General features: G+C 38.3%; 3 protein-coding genes and 1 long non-coding RNA gene across 7 annotated transcripts; 2 read left to right on the top strand and 2 right to left on the bottom strand.

The window, feature by feature from the left end:
* Window positions 1-590: 590 nt before the first annotated feature.
* On the bottom strand, window positions 591-1500 carry LOC103998639 (probable calcium-binding protein CML14). Its single transcript, XM_009420163.3, has one exon. It carries the CDS (start codon window positions 1329-1331, stop codon window positions 840-842), a length of 492 nt encoding a protein of 163 aa, XP_009418438.1. The 5' UTR covers window positions 1332-1500; the 3' UTR covers window positions 591-839.
* A 610-nt stretch (window positions 1501-2110) lies between these two features.
* Window positions 2111-2707, top strand: LOC103998945 (pentatricopeptide repeat-containing protein At1g08070, chloroplastic-like). Its single transcript, XM_009420575.2, has one exon. The coding sequence runs from the start codon at window positions 2111-2113 to the stop codon at window positions 2705-2707; it is 597 nt and encodes a 198-aa protein (XP_009418850.2).
* Window positions 2708-7726: 5019 nt separating this feature from the next.
* LOC108953776 (uncharacterized) lies at window positions 7727-11679 on the top strand. 4 transcript variants are annotated; one of them, XR_010479711.1, is made up of 8 exons: window positions 7727-8040; window positions 8287-8421; window positions 8852-9160; window positions 10368-10461; window positions 10558-10686; window positions 11027-11139; window positions 11232-11384; window positions 11461-11679. It is a non-coding gene; the product is annotated as an uncharacterized LOC108953776 (long non-coding RNA). The 4 variants fall into 4 exon arrangements; XR_010479713.1 differs by having other exon boundaries at window positions 7727-8421; window positions 8852-8949; window positions 9035-9160; XR_010479712.1 differs by having other exon boundaries at window positions 7727-8421; window positions 8852-8949; window positions 9028-9160.
* A 78-nt stretch (window positions 11680-11757) lies between these two features.
* LOC135593589 (V-type proton ATPase subunit e1-like) lies at window positions 11758-15252 on the bottom strand. Its single transcript, XM_065083754.1, has 3 exons — window positions 14992-15252; window positions 13573-13620; window positions 11758-12011 (listed from the first exon to the last, which is right to left on the bottom strand). Exons 1-3 carry the CDS (start codon window positions 15087-15089, stop codon window positions 11945-11947), a joined length of 213 nt encoding a protein of 70 aa, XP_064939826.1. The 5' UTR covers window positions 15090-15252; the 3' UTR covers window positions 11758-11944.
* Window positions 15253-18855: the final 3603 nt, after the last annotated feature.

The following is an 18855-nucleotide window of genomic DNA, read 5'->3' as shown; positions in this document are numbered from 1 at the left end:
GATCTCATAGAAGTCAATGTGGGTACGTTCAAGTTCTCTGATGATAATCGACACAAAGACCTAGGTCAAGAATGAATTTTTTGATTCAATGCTTAGCCCCGAGATAAGGTAAAAGTGAAAATGATAAAAAAAGATGTATAATCTCAAATCTTATATCAAAGGTAGGTTTTTTTATACCGGATAAAAAGGGAGTAAAATATTTTAAAAATATTGGCTAAGGCACGCTCTTTAATAGTCTTTCTCAAACTCTTATCCATATACACGACAAAAAAAAAAGAAGAGAAAATTAGCTCATAATCGATTACTTTATATTTGCAGATCTTATCTCCCATGTATTAGCTTGGTCACATATCGAATAATAATTGATCGATTCATCTGTCGGAATCAAGCACCCGAACGTGTTTGATTAGTGACACACGTACACGATTCAATGCCAAATATGTTCTACCGAAGATAATCCTACATGGAAGCTCCAAAGAGATAACATGACTTGATGCAGTGCATGCATAAAGTTTCCTTCCATCTTCTGCAGCGATCGAGAAGAACCACACGAAAGTTCCACGTTGACTTGACGAACACAAACACATGCATGCAGGAAAACAGAGGAAATAATTCACGTTTCCTGAACGAAATAATCTCTCCTAAATGATCATGTAATCCTAACTTTCATCCATCGTCACATTCTATACATTTACAACCTTGGTTACCATGCATCGACAGAAATCCTACGCAAACAGTTCCCGGGGTCCTCCGTTGACCGGGTCAACCAAGAAACATGAGCCCGGTCAACCGACTCAGCGCTCCCCGTCGCCGGGCGCCCGGAAGGGGCCTGTGTTCTCCTATGACACTACCGTGAGGCCAAGGAATTCCACGGCGGACTTGGCCATGACGGCCGCGAACTCCGTGAAGCTGATGACGCCGTCGCCGTCGGTGTCGGCCTGCCGCATCATCTCGGTGAGCTCGCAGAAGGTCAGCGGCTGGCCCATGCGCGCCATGGACCGCGCCAGCTCCGCCGCGGAGATGTAGCCATTGCCGTCCCGGTCGAAGGAGCGGAACACGTCCAGGAGCTGCTCCTGGTTGAGAAGGGCCTGTTCGCTCATGAGGGGCGCGAGCGCGACGGCGAGCTCGTCGAACTCGATGGAGCCGTTGCGGTTGGCGTCCATGCCGGAGAGGAGCGCGTGGATCTGGTCGCCCGTGGGTTTCAAACCGAGGGAGCGTAGCAGCGCGGCGAGCTCCAGGTGAGTGATGCTGCCGTCGCCGTCCATGTCGAAGCGGTTGAAGATGTCCCGCAGCTGCTTCAGCTGCTCGCCCTGCAGCCGACGACCACCCATAAACGCAGAGAGGGAAGATGACGATGATAGAGATGCAGAAGATTGTGATGGCGTAGATGGAGATGGATCAGATGGAAATTGTCCGTAGAGAGAGAAAGAGAGAGAGAGAGGAGAGAAGAGGAGATAGGGGAGGAGAAGAAGAAGCTGAGGTGGTGGTTAAAGGTCTGAGGTTGGGAGAAGACTTTTTCTTATTTTAAGGAATTAAGTTGGTTGGTTGGCAAGTGCTCCATTAATAATAATAATAATAATAATAATAATAATTATTATTATTATTATTATTATTATTATTATTATTATTATTTATTTAATTTTTTTTTTCTAGGGTGTGATGAGAGTGTCGTGCAAGTAACGTTCCGATTAGTCGTGAAGACTGTTGCTAAGACAACGCAGATTCTCTTTCATTTCATGAATGTTGACCTTTTCCCTCTTCGCTGACCTGGTCAAACGATCATTTTTAGTCAACCGTCGACTCTATTAAATGGAATTTTTTAGAAGAAAATTATTTTTTTGGGGTTCACTAAAGCTCTTTTCGTTTTGTTTTCATTTATATATTGATCGAACATTTTTTTTACAGATATGTATATTTACTTTTATATCGTATAATAAGCTTGCCCCGTTGCAACGTCAGCTCCTTCAAAACTCAGAATGCGTGTCACACGAGCAGAATCGGCTGCAGCATCTGCTGACCGTCCGATTCGATCTGAACGGTCCACGTTGAGTGGAACGCTCTCCTCCGGCGATCCCCGCCGCTCGACGCCCTCTCTCTGTACGCCTACTCCATGCTCCCCTCCGGCGCCCGTCCCAACAAGTTCACCTTCACCTTCCTTCTCCGCGCAGCGTCAGCCGCCGCCGCTGCTCCTGCCCTCCTCCACGCCCGCCTCACCGTCCTCGGCCTCCACGCCGACCCCTTTCTCCGCTCGGCCCTCATCGCCGCTTACTCCTCTTCCGGCCGTCGCTCCCCCGCTGCCCTGTTCGTCCGCCTCGCCGGGCCTCACCCGGACGTGGTCCTCCGCACCGCCCTCGTCTCCGCCCTCGCCCGTTGCGGCCTCCCCGACGCCGCACGCGACGCCTTCGACACCATCCCGGTCTCCTTCGCCGACCTCATCTCCGCCTACGCCGCCTCTGGCCGCCACCCCGACGCCCTCGCCACCCTCCGCCGCACGCGCCGCTCCGGCGTGCCACCCACCGAGGCCGCCCTCGTCTCCGCACTCTCCTCCGCCGCCTACCTCGGCGCCATTACCGACGGCGAGCTCGCCCACCGCGATGCCCTCGTCCTCCTCAGCCACCGCCCTTGGCACCGCGCTCTTAACCATGTTCTCCAGGTGCGGCCGCTTGGAGTCCGCGAGGCGGGTGTTCGACGAAATACCCCACAATGACCCGCATTCTTGAGCGGCCATGATAACGGCGCTCGCGTCACACGGCCACGGTGCGGAGGCGCTGCGGCTGTTCGACGAGATGCTACGCCGTGGCATCGGGCCCGATCATGTCACGTACATGGGGGTTCTGCATGCTTGCAGCCATACCGGGCTAGTAGACGTGCTGCAGCGGTGGGCTCGTGAAGTACGCAGAGTGGACGGCGGAGGAGCTTGTGACGTTGGACGCAGGACATGCATAAGGCAGACGATAGAAGATATATAGATACAAGATAGATATATAGATACAAGATATTGATACGTTGTCTATATTTATACATGTTAGGTTAGGACCGGGGATTTTTCTTAACAAAGCATAACAAAGCAATAAAAAATTTTCTTGTGCAGTTAGAAAAATTTTATCTATTATCATACTCTCGTAAGATGATCCTCCTATCAAGGATGTCGATCTTAGATTGGTGCAATGAAAATAGTTTATAAGCGCGAAGTTTCGTAAGTAAGTATGTTAGTTGATTAACCGTATGTACTTGAGAAACACATGGTTGATATCAGACAATTTAATCTCGCATAAAGTGGAAGTCGATGATAATATGTTTCATACGGGAGTGGAACACTGGATTGATGCATATGTATGTAGCTCTGACATTATCACAATATATTGTAGAAATAAGGTTAGAGTCGATATTAAGTTCCTTGAATAGATTTGTGATCCAATTGAGTTCTATAGCAATGGTGGCAATGACACAGTATTCAACTTCAGTTGTAGATCGTGCGATTGTCTTTTGTTTCTTAGAACTCCAACTGATTGGATTAGCCTCAAGGAAGATAACATACCCAGATGTGGATGTTCTATCATCAAAGTTTTCTGTCCAATCAGCAGCGGCAAAGGCATGTAGATTAAGTGGAGAGTGTTTGCGGAGAAAGAGACTATGATTGAGGGTCTCTTTAATATATCACAGGATTTATTTGATTGCAGATCAATACGTAATAGATGGTCGATGAATAAATTATGATAATTTATTGACCGCAAATGAGATGTTTGAACGGGTGAGAGCTAAGTACTATAAAGAGCCAACTACTTATCGTTATTAAGTAGGTTCCGTAGTAGGACTTCCATCATATAATTTGAGTGATTCACTAGTAGAGAGGGGAGTTGTAACATCTTTTGTGTCATGCATGTTTGTCTTTGATAATAAATCTTGAATATACTTTGTTTGTGATAGGAAGAGACTTGAAGATGTATATGTTGCTTTCACTCCCAAAAAGTAGCTCAAGGTTGCCAGAATTTTAAGGGAAAATCGATTTGTCAATTGCTTGATGAATGCCTGGATCTCTATAGGATTATTGCCCATGACAATAATGCCATTCACATACATCAAAAGATATATTATGCCTTCATTTTGTTGTCGTAGAAATAACGAGGTATCCAACTTAGAGTTGATAAAGTCAATTGAAGTAAAAGACGAGCCAAGTTCAGTGTACCTGGCTCTTGAAGCTTGATGAAGTCTATAAATAGTTTTTTGTAGTTTGCAAACATGCCTTGGATACTGAGGATAAATGAAATCAGGAGGTTGCTGCATAAATATGTCTTCAGTTAGAGTCACTTGTAAAAAGCCATTGTTAACATCAAATTATCATAATTTCTAGCCTTTATTGGTAGCCAAACTCAGGAGAAGTCGTATTGTTATGGGTTTAACAACGAGACTAAATGTCTCAGTGAAATCAACACCAAGTCGTTGATGAAATCCTTTGGTAACTAGACATGCATTTTATCTGACAACGGATTTATCTAGGTTCTACTTAATTCGAAAGACCCACTTACACCCGATGATGTTTTGTGTGATGAAAGGGTACTAAATTCCATGTTGAGTTATAAATGAGGGCATCATATTCTTCACACATGGCTTTATGCTAGTGTGAAGATTTTTGGGCTTAAGTGAATATGTTGGGTTCAATGGTCTTAGGTTAGGATTCTATGATAGCATATAGGTTAAAGACTTGACGTAGTTTGAAAATACCCTCTTGAAGTGTGTTGTCATTAGATATATAGAGGATATAGGATTGTAAGGTTGTGTTGTTAGTATAGGTAGTGGAGATCACTAACACGGGTCGGGTCAAGCTGAGGTACTTCAGTGTCACTAGATGTAGAAGGAGGTAAAGACAATGGTTGTGTTTTTGAATGTATTGCCTTATCAATAAGAAAAACTTGAGAAGAATGGAGTAGACAAGGGAATGGGCAGTTGCTGAACTAGAGTAGCAGTAGAGTGTGGATCTTGAGAGAAGGAATTGGACGGTGTCATGGGAGGCTCATCCGATAAGATCAGAGGTATACTTTAGTGATGAATATTTGTCGGAGTGGTTTGCATGATAGGAGACTCATGGTTTTGGAAAGGAAATATAGACTCCACAAAAATAACGTGACGTGATATAAAGACTTTTTGAGTTTGAGGGTTATAGCATCAGAAAGCGTTATGTTTAAGAGAGTATCCTATGAAGACGCAAGGCTTAGTTCTTGATGTTATCTTATGGGAGGCATAGTGACGTAACTATGGATAACATAGACAACTAAATACTTTGAGTTTATAAAGGTTTGGAGGTTTATGAAGTAGTGTTTCAAATGGGGACTAATATTATAGGATTGACGTAAGCATATGATTAATAAGGTAGGATGCAGTTTGAAAGATTAATGTCCAAAAGTTTGAAGGCATAGAGGCCTAATATAGAAGTGTGAGACTAGTTTCAACTATATGCTGATATTTATGTTCGACAAAGCCAACTAATTGAGGAGTATGTGAGGGTGACTTGAGGTGTTATATACTATAAGTTGAGAAACAAGATGTCAGGGCTTGATATTCACCTACATCATTAGAGAACTATTTTGATTATAGATGAAAGTAGTTCTCGACCAACTTTCTAAAGTTGGCAAAGATTATGAAAATTTTAAATCTACGGTGAAAAGAATATAACAATATATACTTAGTGAAAAATCTATAAAAATAATAAAAAATCTGAATTTGTTAAAAGAAATAATTGCAATAGGGCCCCAAATATTGGTATAAATAATTTTAAATAGTTTAGAGCATGATATGGAGGATGTTCTAAAGGGTTGCCTATGACTTTTATTGCTAAGACATGCATCACAATGAATTATAAAGCTACTTGATTTAAAAATAAGAAGAGAGTAACAAGAAAGTAATTTCTGCTGGATAAGGGACGAAAGATGGCTAAGACGACGATACTACACATCAATTGGAGTTGTAACTGAAGAGTGAATAGTGAGTTGAGTGGAGCTAACAGGCTATTCGTAGATGTTGTCTCTATTTTGACTTTGGACCAAGGATGTCCTCGTGTTCAAATACTTAACAAGAAAAGAGTCGTGAAAGAATTCAATTGAAGTATTATTGTATTTGCATAATTGAGAAATGGAAATGAGGTTTCATTTAATATGAGGTACACATAAAACATTATCGAGTGTAAAAGTTATGATATCAGAATTAAGCAGAATTAAGCATTGTGGAACCAATATGAGTAATAGGAATTTCTTTACTATCACCAATGATGATATCTTCATTTTCGCTATAGTTATTGTAGATAAATAAGTTATGAAGATCAAAGGTGATGTAATGAGAGGCACCAAAGTCTATAATCTAATTGGGTTGACTAGTAGCCAGAGTAGTCATGACATTTGCTTGAGACCACTGTGATGGAGCAGAAAGTTTGAGTTGAGATCGATAGACTTTTGCGGAGTGTCCGACTTTATCACATAGCTAGTAAATGACTCTTTGTTGGCTTGTGAAGGCAGGACGTTAGGGCTAATGGTTATTGGAGTGACCACATTGATAGAAATATTGATGATGTGGATAATGAGGGGTTTGTTTGGGACCCACAGGGTCAAGAGACATCTTGGCCAAACTGTTGTTGACGTTCTTATTGTATTAGTTGGCTTTTCTTTTGGATTTTTGACTGACTTTAGCTGTGATGGTTAGTCCAAGTAACTTGTCCTCGCGCTTCAAATATGTCTCATAGTCAGTCAACTTATCATAGAGTTCTTTGAATGATATTGGTGAGTCACGTACCCAAACTACGATTGCTAATTCCTTATACTTGTCTTCGAGACTATCAGGGTATGAATTATGATTTCTTTATCACAAAAGGAATGACCTATCAAAGCTAAGTCATCCATGATAACTTTGATTGTATCAAAGCTAAGCTAATCAGCAATAGTATTTTCCTCTTGTTTTATTTTCATTAGATTGAATAGAAGAGTGAGCATGCGAGTACACAAATGATTTGCCAAGGTTGTTTGTAGCTTGTATCATGCTTCTGTAGTAGTCACACATGAAAATATCAATGGAACGATGAATCCAACAACTGAGGCTTGAATAGCTTGGAGGATGAAACGATCTTGACGTAACCATAGTTTGTAAGCTAGATATAGTACTGGACTAGGTTCTCCGGGGATATTAATTATTGCTGGTGGATAATTGAGAGAGTCATCAACGTAGCCTAGTAGGTTATATCCAAATAGAAGATTGGTAAATTGGGCTCGCTAAGATGCGTAGTTACTTGAAAGGGATTAGAATGACAACATTGATAGAAATAAGTTTTGTATACCGAGAAGCACTATGATTCCTTGCAGAAACAGTAATTGAAACATTTTGAGGATTACTCGGGACTACCCAAGGATAAGGAAGCCAATGAGACTCGAGGGGTGGCCAACCTCTAATGCAAGTGCTGAATCGTGCAGTCGAGGAAGATTGGTTTGAGTAGCTCAATTCGATATGAACTGGAGAGCCATAGTTTTCGTCTTCATGCGACCATAAGACTCTGCAATGACAGCTCCAGTGGTATTGCTCCAGAAGTCGTAACTCCAGTCGTGGCACAGATCCATCCTCCCGATTGGTGGCATGACCGTGAGCGCCTGTTTTAGGAAAGCCGTTACACTTTTTCGTCGGGACTTCAAAGGCTTAAATGGGAGCTCCGCGTTCTCACCACCCGAAACAATTGGAGTAGTAACGGAGAGAGAGGTGGAGAGGCCGAAGCGACTCCTCGTAGTCATCTTCGCCCTTGTCTCTTCCGCCTCTCTCTCTCTCTCTCTCTCTCTCTCTCTCTCGATTTCTTCCGTTGGTGGATTTAGATGTAAATATGTTGAATCTTTGGGCGTGGTGAGAAACTTCATTGGTTTCCCGGCCGACAACGAAAGAGAAGGCTGACCGGCTTCTAGGGTTTCTTGGTTATTTTCTTGGATTATCTTGGGTGAAAAGCATGAGGACGAGGCCTCGAGATGACGACAATGCATCCAGTTCGATGTGGCCTAAGCAATCTAAAGGCCCATCGTGAGCTCCCTGATCATGTTTCACTATCCCTTACCGTTTTCTTGAAGTTCACCCTTTTCTGTTTATCTCCACACGTTCTCTTCTTCTATGCTTCTCAATGGAATCTTTCGTTGTTTTGTGTACTGCAGATGATCGCTCGCTATGACATGCTATAGATCGTGTTCTTGCTGTTCTATAATTCCATGTATTAGTACTTCGATTTGGGGGCATAATTTCATCTTTATTGTTTTCTTTATTGAGTTGAAGGTCCAGTCATAGTGATTCTAAGCCAGGAAGGGGTGATGCCAGAGAGTTCCTGGCTGTAGTCAAAAGGACACTTCACAATGAAGCACATACACATGATCAATTCGTTGATATCATGAAGAGTTTAGAGAATTCAAGGTCTGGTTACATTTATCTTGGTTTACTACTGCTTGAGAATTTGCATTTATGCTTTATATGTTCGTCGTGAGAATGTTTGGGTTGAGGTGTATTGTTTCTCTATGCCCTATAGTATCACTCCAATTGAGGCTAGCAGAAGGGTAGAGAACTACTTAAAGTGCATCCTGACTTGGTTGTGCAGTTCCGCGATTTGTTGCCAAAACATGGTGATCTTGCCCTCACCAAAATGATGCCAGCACGCCAACTTTGTCTGAATTATATCAAAGGAATAATGGCAATTATTATACCTTAAAATTGATCTCTCTTATGTTGGTGTGCCTGTGTGCACGCATGTCTGTGTGCATGCATGTGGATATTAGCTATTTACTTATTCTGTTGGCATTAATAGTTTCTAGTATAATGTGCTTAACTTTTCTTTTCTTTCCTGCAGAATCGTTTTTCAGATGAACCTGACAAGTACTGTTCGATTTGGACATCCTGATAATCCATAGGACTAATTGCATGTTCATTGATGACGTTTAGCAAGAGGTTTTAGGTGTTCTTTTTTTTTTTTTGTATAAGCTTGATTGTGCGAGTATTTATTTTTGGATAGATCTTGACTTGAAGTTTCCAGCTGTCCATATTACTTGCCACCATGATGATTTGCTTGAAGTGTTAAAGTCTCTCTTACCTGCTGGACATGGAGCAGAGTCTATTCATCAGACATCGTCTTGTAGATCTTTAGGGTACCAGAACGAAGGTAAATAAGCATGCTCCAGCTCGAAGATAAATTTGGCAACTTTTCTCATCTATTATTTAATGTATTGGAATCGGGACAAGGCAATGTAAATAGCACAAATTGGTATCTGGTCCCTATACAAATTATTTTCAGTTAAGAACAATAGGTGGCCTCATCACGTATCTGATAGTAAAAGTAAACTGTCTTTACAAGGTTTTAAGCAATTCTATCAGGTTCAAGTACAATCTGTACATAGTGTCACTAATTCCATTTTCTAGAGGTTATGTTTAATTTGGTTGCTGCTGGTGATATTGGTCTGCCTGAGTAGACCAGGACAGGCAGAGGAATCATCTTGAGAATGAAAGTGGGAAATAGGGATTGTAGAAGCAGGGAAAAATTTGTCACAGATTTGTCAACACTATCATTACGAGCCACATGAATATATGGAAGGTATCAAGAATTTTAAATGCATGAAAGGAGATAAATCTAGGCAGGGACAGATAAAGTATATGGCCCATAGTGTAACATTAACTTTCTTGCATCCCTTGGCATAGTTTATATTTTATAATGCTTCTTGGAAACACAAACTAATCTTCAACACAATAGCCAAAATACTTGTTAACCTTTCTAGTTAATCCTTCTGCCTAAGTTGGCATTTTGATCACAGATTGGACTAGTGGCATTTTTCAAAAGCTTAAATATCATCCTTTCCTTGATCTATCATTTCCCTATTTTACACAAATTCTGAACAGGTTCGACTCACTAAATCTTTGTCCATATAAACCACAGAAATTGAGTCATAAGTGGGCCATGTCTTTATTTTTATATTTTGAAGTAGTTGATGGACCCTTTAAGTCACTATATTATAATACTGGTCTTGCTTTAGTATTATCCTTGATAGAACTGAATGATGTCTAAATGTTGGTGCTATAAGCTTTCATGCCGTTGTGTTATGATTATATTGATGCAGCTGTCTTACAGTAAGAGCTATATGTTTGACATGAGTTATTATCCATTTAATTTTAGCATGCTGTTCTGTTTATTATTCTACTTAGTGCCCTGTAAATTGAAGGCCATAGAACCCAAGTATCTAGAGGAGAAAGACATGGATATGAAGCTAGAAAGAGGCCAATAAATGAAATTATCTTATAGTAATCATGACACCGGAATTGAAGCACTGTGTATTCTTTATTCGCTAGAGATTCTTACAAAGACAGTTTGTTTGCAGACAATGAAGAATGAAATCCTAGCAAAGCAGATTTAGAGCTTGATCTTTCTAATTGTCAGCAGTGTACCCTTGTTCCTGCTTCCTGCCTGAGAATGTATCCTTCTGATGTTCCATTTTTAGCTTCCTATGCATAGTGATTATAATTCTGTTTACCAATCTCTAGCTGATTTTTGTGTTTGCTTCATGGCAGTATCAAATGCCTCCTGCAAGCAACAGACTTGAGCTGGATGCATCGGTACTGAATAATGTTGTGGTATCCAAAACTTCTGGATGTAAGGATTCTTCTAAGGACAGGCAAAGAAACAAGTATGAAAAAATGGTACTAAAATGAGAAGATGATAAGTATTGATTCCATATCAATTATTTACCATCTCCAGTTTGCAGTTTGTTCAAGGGTTAAAAACAGTTATCTTGATTGCAACCCTTTTTTAGATTTAAAAGGTAGCTTCAGGCTGGCAGGCAGGCTTATCTTGATTAAACTTTAGTTGCTATTTCACCATTTCCTTGGAAGAGCAGTTTATTTAGTCTGCTTCCTTCTGTGTATAACATATGTCAGTTGATCTCCTATTCAAACCCCAGCTTCACTGTTTATTTCTCCGTTCTCTGGAAACTGATAAGATGTATCAGTTAAATCCTTTCTTTTTATTACCTTTTCCCAGGTTTGAGTCAGATATGCTATTAGAGATTATTAGTGCAACTACTGGGGTTGAAGGATTTGCTAGCAAAGCTCGAGGATGACAAAGATGAACTAGAAATCAATTTCCAATCGAAGGTCACTTTCCTTGTTAGTGTACTTGGTATTTCTGGACCAGAACTTGTTTTAATGACTGGTTTGTGTGACAACTCTACACTTGCAATGTACAGAATGGATACATGGAAACTATAGGCTGGACGTTGTGGATCAGCTACAGGAGAACCCCGGTGTGGTATTGCGTCGCATATTAATTCCTTTGAAGCAGAAGCACAAAGAGTGGGTGATATGTATGAAGACGGTGCAGAAGTGCTCGACTGCAAAAGGTGACTTTGTTATGAAAGGTACCATTTATTTCTTCGTGGACTTTGTCTTTTCTTACATTACTTTTACTCTGAGCAGATTACATATGCAGTAAGGTTAGAAGGAACAAATGGAAACATCTACAGGTAACTGGCCTTTTACTGAAGTCTACTAATTGTCTTGTTCAACATCTGCTTAGCTTTTGTAATCTGGTTTTGGTAAATCCTCCTGTTTCTGGTAGTCTTTTTAACTTCTGCTGACGAGAGAAGTCAGGTCATTCAAATAATACTTCCATCTAGCCACAAATTTTTAAGTAAACTCATTCTTCTCAAACATCAAACTCCGAGGACATTGACGACCAAATAAAAAACACACAAAGTAACCAGAGGCGTCAAGTCAGTGTGAAGTGAATTAAGCATAAGAAGCACATTATTGTTATACAAGAAGATACATCTCAAGTTTTCCTTAACTAGGTTCAGAGATTAAAGAAGTAAAATCTTACAAAAAGATGCTGAGTTGCATTGAAGAATGGGACACATTTCAAGTCGTAGCAAATGACTTGAATCATTGTTTTGTGAGCATGTCACTCCCCTTCACTGAGGATTGGAACAATCAGAGGTTTTAGCTGCGCAAGATAGACAATTGCCCACCTGACAGGAAAGAAACTGGTAAATATATATAGCACCAACAGATACATTATTTGCAATTGCACCGTGGAAAAGTAATTGATTAGCACTAGAACAACTTGGGCAAACTAAACTGCCATTAGCTTCTGTGAAAGATATAATGGACACTCTAGTAAGCCTCAAAAGCCTCCAACAAATGATGAATTGCTCAAAAGAAGGGAAATGTGAATACATTAAACGACAGACCATAAAATAGCTACAACTTACAACTATGATATGACAGTATAAAATATCAACCAACTAGAACGGAGGTGTGATGAAAACCAAGGACAAAACTATAAAGATGAGAAACTTTTGCCTAGATTCCTCTCCAGCAAAGGAAGATGCCCAAAAATTATGAAGATGAGAATCTTTTGCCTAGATTCCCTAAGATTGTCATAAGTACATCTCCCACCTAATATTAATAGTCATCTATATCACAAAATTTGGTTCTTGAATACAAATTATTCCAAGACATGATTCAACAGAATCTTCTATGCATATGCCAAAAGTCCCAAAAGTTTAATCCAGTTTCATCTCAACTTTTAGAAATTATATAGCAACTTTGGGAGAACACTAGGTGCCAACAACTCCATAAATACAACATTATGCAAAACCCAAAGAAGCATAAGGCATTAAGAATAAGGCATAATTACGCAAAACCCAAAGAAGCATGAGGCATTAAGAACAAGGCAAAATATTTCCAGTGTTTTAGCTATGTAGTAGACCGCGTCTTAAATCCAAACGAAAAGCAAAATAATTAAGCTATCCAAAGATTTTGTAGTTATAAAATGATTCTTAAATAATAAAGTGAGATATTCTGAAATTTTTTGGGTGCAGATATCTTTTACCCTATTACAGAAAGACATGGTGTAATTTTATCACATGTATATAACAATTGTCCAGAGATGAACTAAAGGGCAAAAGTTGTCTGCAAAGCAAGTTCATATTGCCAAATGCATCCCTGCAATTTAGACCAATATGGCCAGGATAAACTAGCAATTGTCCCAATAGGCAATTATATGCTTATAACATCCAATAAATGACCTTCTAACTAATTCCTTGAGCAGACATATTCTATTTGCTCACAAGACTCGAGAATGAGACATGTTCTGTGAGTGACCTATACTTCCATAAGAAGAAAAGGAAAAATGAACAGAAAGAACCTCTAAGATAGTAGAAATTCAAACTTATTCTTAGATAGTCAGTTTTGTAACAGAACATGTTTGATTTGGCCATATTTGACAACAGGTTTATTTGCAGGAAATATACACCTTTAAACTCATCAGGCACATCTTGTATCTTTTTTTTTGTGCATATTTGTAGAGTTCATCGATCTTTTTATTAGTCAAAAATACAAGGCTTGATAATGTCTTAGATACAACCAAAGCTTGGCAGACTAGGATATATTATAAAATCGTTAGCAGATATGCATACCTAGTCTTAGATAACATGAAAGTGAAATAACATGAGAATTGCCAAATATCATCATGCATATAATAGAATGATGCACCAGATAAAAGTAATGATAAATGTGGGAACTCACATCATCCAACAGCAAACTGTTGCTGTAATGATCAATGTTAAATGAAACCTGCACAACAAAATTGTCTGAATCATTTCACATTTTCACTAACCCAAATAATAAATAATAGTAATCATAATAAATGTTTAGCATGAAGCTGAGTATTAACAAATGCAAATATAGAAAAGAAATGAAAGAGAAAAACATCAGCTGTCATGCTTGAATTGCCCTAAATTCCCTAATCATATGTCGGTCATAATCCACCATCCAGGACTAGCAGTCACCAAGTATTTAATTCCAGACCTTAGGCTTTTAACAAGTGAATATATGATAAGCAGAATTGAATTTTAAGGCCCTAATGTGAGAATGAGCTCCTATTACCAAAGAAAAAAGTGATAAATAGAAGACTTGAACTCATTTTAACTTTCTTATGAGTGCAATTTAGGATTATTAGATCTAGACTGAGTTGCAGATACTTATTGTTGGTGATATTAGTAGCTTAATCTCAGAACATGCAAGTGATTTATTTTCTTTATCTGAGGCCTCAAATTTCTGTTCTAGACTAAAGCTTGCTTACATGACCTGTAAGCTCCCAAAAAACACTTGTCAACTTGATAATTGACCTGAAACAAGTAGTCCAAATTTCTGATTATGATCTTAGGCTTAGATGTGCAGTCAGCTACTCCCTGTAATGAAGATGATTTGGCACAAAGAAAGATATGAAACTAATCAAATAAATACGCAAAGAGTTAAGAGTAAAGATTAGCATAATGGTAAACATCATAATTAATTTTCTAGAAATACCAAGGAATGGTTGAATGATTCAACTTTAGTTATAATTGATGCAGACACTTGATCAAATCCTCTAAAGCAAGTAAACATGAAAACCATTGGTAAAAGAGAAAACAAAAGCAAAAATAATAAACAATTTGAACAATATTCACACCATTCCAAGAGAAAGATATGACTTTGCCCAAAGAAACTAAACCAGAGACCAAGCAGATCAAACTTGCACCATTCCAAGAGAAAGATATGATTTTGCCCAAAGAAACTAAACCAGAGACCAAGCATATCAAACATGCACCATTCCAAGAAAAAGATAAGATTTTGCCGAAAGAAACTAAACCAGAGACCAAGCAGATCAAACTTGCACCATTCCAAGAGAAAGATGTGATTTTGCCCAAAGAAACTAAACCAGAGACCAAGCAGATCAAACTTGCAAAGCAATAACATGCCCGATGTCACCATATCAAGCAAAAGGATCCGAAATCGAACCAAGTCTAATTGTCCCAACCGAGGGTTATAAGGGACCCGATTCGCATCGCTTAAAGGCAAAGTTGAACGGGACAGATGGATAGTTTCAGCTGATTGCGGTGCCAAACGCTCATCGAATCACAATACATAGAGGAAGAAGAGGTGGGAGCGGAAGCAACGACGTACAGATTGGTGGAGGGGCCGCGGCTGCAGCAGAGGAGGACGAGGACAGAGGCGACAACGCCCGCCACGAAGAATACAATGGTCGTCATCATGAACCCCATGGGAAGACCCTTCTTCTTCTTCTTCTTCTTCTTCGATCTCCTCCTCCTCTTCCTCTCTCTCTCTCTCTCTCTCGTCCGCTCTCCGATTGGGATCGATCGGGGGCTTCGGTGAGTCACCTCTCGCCAAGTCTTGATCGGCAGGACTCTAAGGGGAACGGGCGTGGAGAGAAGGTTACAGAGGATGCGGGTCCTCGATCCGTGCCCGCTAATTTATCAGATTTGGGTTTCGATGTTATTGACACCACTCCCGATAACCGAATCCATTAACTTCACCTTTTTCTCGAAAAAAAATCCGATAATTGAACTATCTATATTGATATTTTCAGTTTATTATCACCCCAAGTTCTTAAGATAATTTCCTTAAAAAAGTCTCTCTTTTTTGGGGCTTTTTTTTTTAAGTTATTCTTGTTTTTATTTTTTTATAAATAGTGCTCTTTATTTTCTATAATTTTATAAATGTCTCTTGTTGTCACACGCTTATTGTTTATATCTTGTCATGGCTACCTTCACCTTGTCGCTTATGCTTTGCTATGAGACCCCATTAGTTCTGCATGGTCACCTCTTGAACTAGGCGAGGGGTTCGCGACAAGTTTCTTTTTCTTTTTGGGCTCCACTATCATTCGTGTTCAGTATCGAGTGCTCAGGCAGTAACATTTGTTTGCACACTCTACTTTTATCCTGTCTTTGCCCCTCGTCATCACTTAATCGAAGAGCAAAACAACTTGGGAAGGAGGCATAGGTGACACCTAATGCAATAGGTCATGCCAGGGAGGAATGAGGGGAAGCCCTATCATGGCTGTCCCTTTCCCCTCCTCCGACTCTCTACAACGTTGTCCGATCACTCACCATCGCCCGCTCGTCGTCGCTCATAATTACGAGGAAAAAAAAGAAAAAAGAGGAAGATGATGAGGATATTTACATCTATTTGTAGAGGGATGTCTTAGGAATATTAAAAAAATTAAAATGATATTATAAATAGTAAAAAAAATGTCAATAGAAAACTCCTTACGTAATCATAGTCTTTCTTGGTTTATGAGCCCCATTTTTTCTTATTTTTTTTTCTTATTTTTATTTTTACTCTTTCCCTCACATTAATTCCATGGGTGTGAGATCTGAGCCTCTTATATATATAAGAGTCAAATCAAACATTAATTTCTTGATCAATTAAATATGTTAATATGCCTTCTTCTTACACTATTTGATGTCTAAAATAACCAGATTTTTTCCTTTGCACTTATCATATCTTCCCTCCCTAATTGTAGATGCAAAATACATTTAGTTACATGGATTAGTTGATTACCACATTAGTGATGAAACAAGCGAGGTGGCAATGAAGTGAAATCTCTACGAATTTAAAAAGATGAATCAGATTATAATGCTAAGAAGATAAGTTTCAGGTTTGAATTCGTTTAATGCAATGAAAGAAAACAGCATTAACAGGTACTATTTACCAAGATCCAAGTTTTCTAACTCCTCCATGTTACATCCAGCATACTTGGTAAGAACCTGATGTCTTTCTCAAATTTCTGTTGTTTTTTCAGGGACACATATTTTTGGTATCTATAGCATTTAAAGAAGAATAAATATTTTTTCATGACATGGAATTGTTCAACGCAGTGACATGCTGGCATGACTAAAACTTCAATACCTTTCAAATTCTACAATGGACATGACTAGCATGAACATCCAGCAGCAACAAATACACATTATAACATTAATGGAGGAAGCAACCGTAAGAATAGAAAACATTGTTACGTAGAAAATATTTAATATCAAAATTAAAATTTAATAATAAAAAATCAGATTTATGATATGTATCTGTAGCAGCACCATCCTCATATTCGAAAAATCACAATAATATTGATTAAAAAAAAATTAGATTCATCTTCTTCACTTTTTCTATCTTTTACATGACCTACTAAGAAAATATGATAAAGAAGAGGATGAAAATACTTTGGAAACAAATAACAAATACAAGATCAAGAATATTATATGAAATATATTTAGGCTTAAAATATGTATAAATATTTTCTTAAAAATAATATTTGTATCCGCTTTTCAATAAGATTGCTATGGGTTTGATGCAAATAGTTTTAGTGAATATGACAAGCCTTTAGAAGATCTATATTAAGCAAATAATAAAGAATCTTTAAAAAAATTAGAAAATATCTAATTCAATCACTTTGAGAGTAAAGAAAAAGAGTATAAAAGAGATGTCATCATAATTTACTCTCAAATACCTATTTATAGATGTTTTTCATAAAAGACATAATTTTTTAAAAATAATTACCAAAATAACTACAAAGGAAACTACCTTTTCAAATAAATCTTTTGAAAATTTTTTTTATTTGAATAATTTATAACAATCCACCACTTGTTCAAATTTAAAATTTTCTCCAAATGATTAAATAGTATTTATGAATAAAGTAATATATCTTTCGATTTGAATTTATGAACAAAGTGAAATCGAAATCCCAAATAGCATAAAAGCTTTGAATTTGTTATTCCTAATGACAACACTAGTGATACCACACACATAAATACAACATCCTTGTATTCCTCATAAAATCTCACTCAACCTTAATATAGCCTTGAGCTCATCTAAGTTTCTGAACTTTTATTGAGAAACTCCAACTCTCAATCGAAGCGGCACAACTTCTAAGTTCATATATGTGAAGTTCTTATAGTATCTTTGTCACTCTTTGAGATACTTATCCTAACTTGACTGAATTTCATTAAGAGTATAATTAACTCAACCCTCATTCGGTGACAACAAGCACTTTAACATCTTTAGATGCGGCTCGTAAAATATTTCAAAGTTCTAAATCACTCCACTTGTTAATGACTTGTTTTTACCCTTTGAACTCTTCATTACTCATTTCATAATGTTGAGTAGGGTTGCTATCATTGGTGGATCTTTTATTCAAGGAGTTTTAGCCCCATCCATTTTAATATTGATCTTACAACTTTTCTTGTAAGAGGTTTGGTGAATGGATCAGCTAAATTCTCACTTATTTTCACAAATGTGAGTGAAATAATCCCACTCTCAATTTAATCTCCTCACTTAATCATACTAAGACTTATATGTCTTGACTTTCCATTATATATTTCACTATACACATGAGCTAAAGTGGCTTGACTATCACAAAATATAGAAATTGAATTTACACTCTTAGAAGTCAATGGAATTTCTAATAGAAAGTCCCTCAACCATTCAGCCTCCTTTCCTGTATCTACTAGAGCAATAAATTCTGATTCCATAGTTGAGTGAGTTATATACGTTTGCTTCTTGCTCTTCCAAGAAATAGCATCACCTCCCAAGGTGAACACCCAACTAGTAGTAGATTTGTTATCTCTAAAACTCGATATCCAACTTGTGTCAGTATATCCTTCTAAAATAGCAAGAAATTTTGAGTATTGTATGCCACAATCTTTGGTTCGTTTAAGGTACCCAAGAACTCTTTCAATAGCCTTCCAATGCTTTATATTTGGATTGCTAGTAAATCTACTCAATTTACTAACTACAAATGCTATATCAGGCCTTGTGCACTGCGTTGCAGACATAAGACTTCCTATAGCACTTGAATATTCTAATTGAGCCACTATTCTTCCAATATTCTTGACTAATTTGATACTTGGGTCAAACTGGATATTTGCTTCTTTGATTTTTAAATGATTGAATTTCTCTAGTACTTTCTTTATGTAATGAGTTTGACTCAAAACATATCCCCCACTATTTCTTTTTACCTTAATACCTAGTATAGTA

The sequence above is a fragment of the Musa acuminata genome, chromosome BXJ1-9 (genome assembly GCF_036884655.1).
Source record: "Musa acuminata AAA Group cultivar baxijiao chromosome BXJ1-9, Cavendish_Baxijiao_AAA, whole genome shotgun sequence".
Taxonomy (NCBI): Eukaryota; Viridiplantae; Streptophyta; class Magnoliopsida; order Zingiberales; family Musaceae; genus Musa; species Musa acuminata.
This window is presented reverse-complemented; position numbering and strand designations above follow the sequence as displayed.

Coding starts and splice junctions, on each gene's coding strand:
- LOC103998639 (XM_009420163.3), bottom strand. CDS start 1,331: ATGGGTGGTCGTCGGCTGCAGGGCGAGCAGCTGAAGCAGCTGCGGGAC.
- LOC103998945 (XM_009420575.2), top strand. CDS start 2,111: ATGCTCCCCTCCGGCGCCCGTCCCAACAAGTTCACCTTCACCTTCCTT.
- LOC135593589 (XM_065083754.1), bottom strand. CDS start 15,089: ATGGGGTTCATGATGACGACCATTGTATTCTTCGTGGCGGGCGTTGTC. Junction 13,621..14,991: donor CGCGGCCCCTCCACCAATCT/GTACGTCGTTGC, acceptor TTTGTTGTGCAG/GTTTCATTTAACATTGATCA. Junction 12,012..13,572: donor ACAGTTTGCTGTTGGATGAT/GTGAGTTCCCAC, acceptor CTTTCCTGTCAG/GTGGGCAATTGTCTATCTTG.